This window comes from Poecilia latipinna, unplaced genomic scaffold (assembly GCF_001443285.1).
Source record: "Poecilia latipinna isolate Pla-1442-1.1 unplaced genomic scaffold, P_latipinna-1.0 Scaffold264, whole genome shotgun sequence".
NCBI classification, from domain to species: Eukaryota; Metazoa; Chordata; class Actinopteri; order Cyprinodontiformes; family Poeciliidae; genus Poecilia; species Poecilia latipinna.
In genome coordinates, this window is record NW_015112880.1 from 102,047 (window position 1) to 105,926 (window position 3,880).

The window sequence follows — 3,880 nt, forward strand, 5'->3', positions numbered from 1 at the left end:
CAGCATTGCGTACCTGTTCATATTGCAGTAAAGCCAGCTGTTCTTGCTGAATGCGTAAGACTTCATCCTGGTCTGGCTGATAGATATCTGGCACCTCATAGTCCTGAGGTCTTTCTGCTCCACACATCTCACAGCCGGGGCGGGTTGGTTTGTTGAGGAAAGTGCACATCATGCAGGCCCAGCCCAACTAAACACAAATACACAAAATAACTCCACTGTTAAAAATTTAATAAGGGTTAGCATATCCAAATTAATTTCATAATATGTCTTGCCATTAGATCATTCTCAGAATGAAGAAAACGTCACTTTAAACAAGATTCAAATGTAGTTCCATTGGGAAATTAATAGACTTTACATGGGAATGGAATTAATTCATATTAGACTTTTGATGTATATTTGTATGCTGTCTTTTTTTATTTTTTTTTTTATTTTAGCTATTTAACAGATTGCTTAGTTGAAATTAAGTTGAATTTATTGTCAATGTAACCTAATTCAAACAGGATCAAAATTATAAAGGCAGGTGCAAAAATAAACCAAAAAAAAACAACAACTTTATGAATGCTTTATTTAAAAATGTTCTTCTGGTCTTTTGGAATAATTCTGACATATTCTTACCACTCTCTTTTGCTGGACTGGGAGGTTTCTTGACATGGATGTGGCTTTTGATCATATTCACCAACTCATTAATAAGCTTGAGGTCAGGGTTTAAATGTTTGCCTTGGTTTAGTCTGAAACAAATTTCCATGTGTATATTGCATCACTAGACTATTCAGGTAGAACCAAAGATCAAGGCTGACGTAACTAAAGTTGAAACTGCAAGAACTCCAGGCTCCCCGATTACAGTGAAGCAAGTTCCACATTACTGCTGATTCTTCCCAACTAAGAAATCATGGCTAGCCTAAACAACAACTGGCTATTTGACCACAATTACAACTGCACTGTATAACTTAGATGGAAATAAACAGGGCTACCCTTAAATTACTGCCCGAAATAAATTATACCACGTGAAACATAGACTCTACTGTATCTTCTAAGAGAATAAAGATTGCATACAAATATAAAAAATGGAGTAGAAACAATAAATTAGCATAACAGTGGATTTCTGAAATGGCTTTCCCAAAAGCCCTGAACTCGAGCCTTGTTGGACTGTGCTTAAAAGTCAGGCTTGTGCAAGAAAACCATCTGACTTAAGTTAACTATCAATTTTGCAAAGGTACATGGTAAAATGTCCAGCAAAAATAATCTAAAATTTTTGTTGATGACTTCAAAGAGTAGTGTAGTCAATATGCAACTTGCAAAGGGGATGTTTGTTAAATATTAGTGGGGCTGAATGTGCATCCGGTCGAGCCTGTATGAATTTAAAGAAGGTTAATCAGAAAAATCATGGTTGAGTTAAATATTAAATTGTTAGTATTATGTCATTCATGCTTATGAACTGTGTATGTAAAAGTTTCAACAGAAGTGTGTTTGTCAGTCATTATCAAGCCTATGATTTTTACATTATCTACATTCTCACTTGAGGTTTAGGAGCAGGTTTGGGAGGAGTCACGGTTTTAGGAGGAACAGGAGGAGGAACTATTTTGTTGCCACTGCCTCTAGGATGAAGCTGCAATGACACCAGAGATTCTGCAATACCTAAAGACAGAAATGCAGTGCAAGTCAAATCACAAAGAAATTTCTCTTATTTTTTATCAATATTTGGTTGGATAAGTTCAATTTTTCTTTTTTCTTGTTTAATTAAGAAAAATGACAGAAGTCTCGACAGAAACTGCATACATAGTTTGCCATTCCAATCAATAACCAAGAGCTAGAAAAGATCAGCGATGCACCTATAATTTGCCTGTTTTGGCTGCTGTTTTATGTCAGCCACATTATTGTTAACACTACTGACAAAAAAAAAAAAAAGAAATTTTATAAACAATATAGAAGACAGGACACCATTTTCTATATCTGCAGTACGGACCAGCTATGCGCTGTTGTTCCTGGTCCTGGTTGTGTTGCTGCCGTGTAAGCTGTGCTGCATTGGCAGAGAGGATAAACAGGAAAGCCTGATCTCCGCTCTTGCGGATGCCGTGGCTGTATAATGTCTCTTGATCTTGGGCCAAGCGTTTTCCGATCACCCAGCGCTGGAGCGTAGGGTGGAACCCAAAGTCCTGACTGATCTGGAAATGTCCAAATAAAAAGAAAAAAAAGAAAAAAAGAAAAAAAATAAACAGCATGAAATGTAGAACAACAAAATAAATGTGAAATGGAAAGAATCAATAATGTCAGGGAAAATATGGAATTGTAATACATTAGTTACGATTAATACATTTATTTCAGACTTTTTGATTCATTACACTGTGTCCAATATTTTCTTTTAGCTTTAGCATGTCCATCAAGGTCAGTTTGAGACCGTTCAACAGGCTCAGTATGTTATCGGTATGCATAATGTGAATGCATAGCACTTAGAATATGATATTTAACCAAATACTGCATCTGCTTCTATTACAATACTGCAAACACTTTTACTGTGATGATGGATTTGAGTATATATGTTGTTTTCAAATCAGAATGGTATGGCTTACATTTGTATTCAGTCCCTTTAAGTGCATTCCACAAAATCCAGTGCAACTAGTTCCCAGTTGAGCATGCCTTTGGGTAATTTAACTCAGCATAGATCCAGCTGTTCTATGAAGGCTTCAGAAGTTTAAGGGAAAACAACATTGAACAAACAGCATCATGAGGACAAGAAGCACACCAGATACATTAGGAGTGAAGTTGTGAAGAAATTTAAAGATCAGCCACGAGGCCTGGTGTAACTCTGGGGAAGCCGGAGAGAGAGCCGCAACTTGGGTGGAAAAATCTGGGGACAGGGTAATTATGAGTGGTGCCTTGCATAAATCTGACCTGCACTGAAAAGTGACAATGCTGGTTGAAAGCCATAAAATGCTCTGATTGCAGTTTGCCATAAACGATGTAGGAAATAAGATGCTCTGGTCAGATGAGACCAAAAATTTACCTTTTAAGCCAAAACGTGACAGGGATGGGAGGAAAACTATTTCACACCACCTTAAACACACACTATCCTCACCGAGAAACATGATAGTGGTGGAAGCATCCAGCAGACAGAGAGGCTTGTCTAAGTCGATTAGAAAATGGATGGAACTAAATACAAGAAGCAAAACTCTCAGAAGCTACAAAAGACTTAAGACAAAAGATTTCACTAAAAGCAGTTCTGGTTTAAACATAAGGACAGACCTGGAAACACTAAAGCTAAACTAAAGTGTTTAAGTCCAAAATTCGTCCATCTCTCTCTTTCTCTGATGCCGAGTCTCTCGTCCATGCCTTTGTCTCCTCCAGGCTCGACTACTGCAACTCTCTGTTCATTGGAATCCATAAAAAACATCTTCAGAAGCTTCAATACATTCAAAACAGCGCAGCCAGGATTCATTGAGGGCCCGTAAATCTGCCCATATTACACCTATTCTGCATGACCTTCATTGGCTTCCTGTCACCTACAGAATTCAGTACAAAATCGCTCTCATTACCCATCAGTGTTTAAACGGAACTTCACCGGATTATCTGAAGGACCTTCTCATTCCACATTCATCCACCAGATCTCTGCGATCACAAGACAGCAACTTCCTCCACCTTCCTCGCTCCAGATTAAGGACCATGGGAGATCGGGCATTCGCTGTGGCTGCCCCCCGTCTCTGGAACTCTCTCCCGGATTGTTTGAGAGCTACGCAACCAGTGGTTCACTTCCAAAGAGGCTTAAAGACTTTTTTATTTAAGCAAGCCTATTCTGCCTCCACATGATTTTTATGATGTTGATTTTATCTATGATTTTAGTTGCACTGTGCAGCACTTCGAGATTTTTTCTAATGAAAAGTGCGGT

The 3,880-nt window shown here is 38.2% G+C and overlaps 1 protein-coding gene across 2 annotated transcripts in view; it reads right to left on the reverse strand.

Moving 5' to 3' along the window:
- Window positions 1-3,880, reverse strand: part of rbck1 (RanBP-type and C3HC4-type zinc finger containing 1) — a 20,278-nt gene that overhangs the window by 12,356 nt on the left and 4,042 nt on the right. For both annotated transcript variants that reach the window (XR_001425078.1, XM_015033320.1), the window contains exons 4-6: window positions 1,964-2,162; window positions 1,517-1,635; window positions 14-187 (exon numbers count right to left, since the gene is read on the reverse strand). Coding sequence is in view for 1 of the 2 variants with exons in the window: in XM_015033320.1 (XP_014888806.1) it covers window positions 14-187; window positions 1,517-1,635; window positions 1,964-2,162 (492 nt within the window). In the remaining variant the exon portion in view is untranslated. The remainder of the gene's footprint in view (window positions 1-13; window positions 188-1,516; window positions 1,636-1,963; window positions 2,163-3,880) is intronic.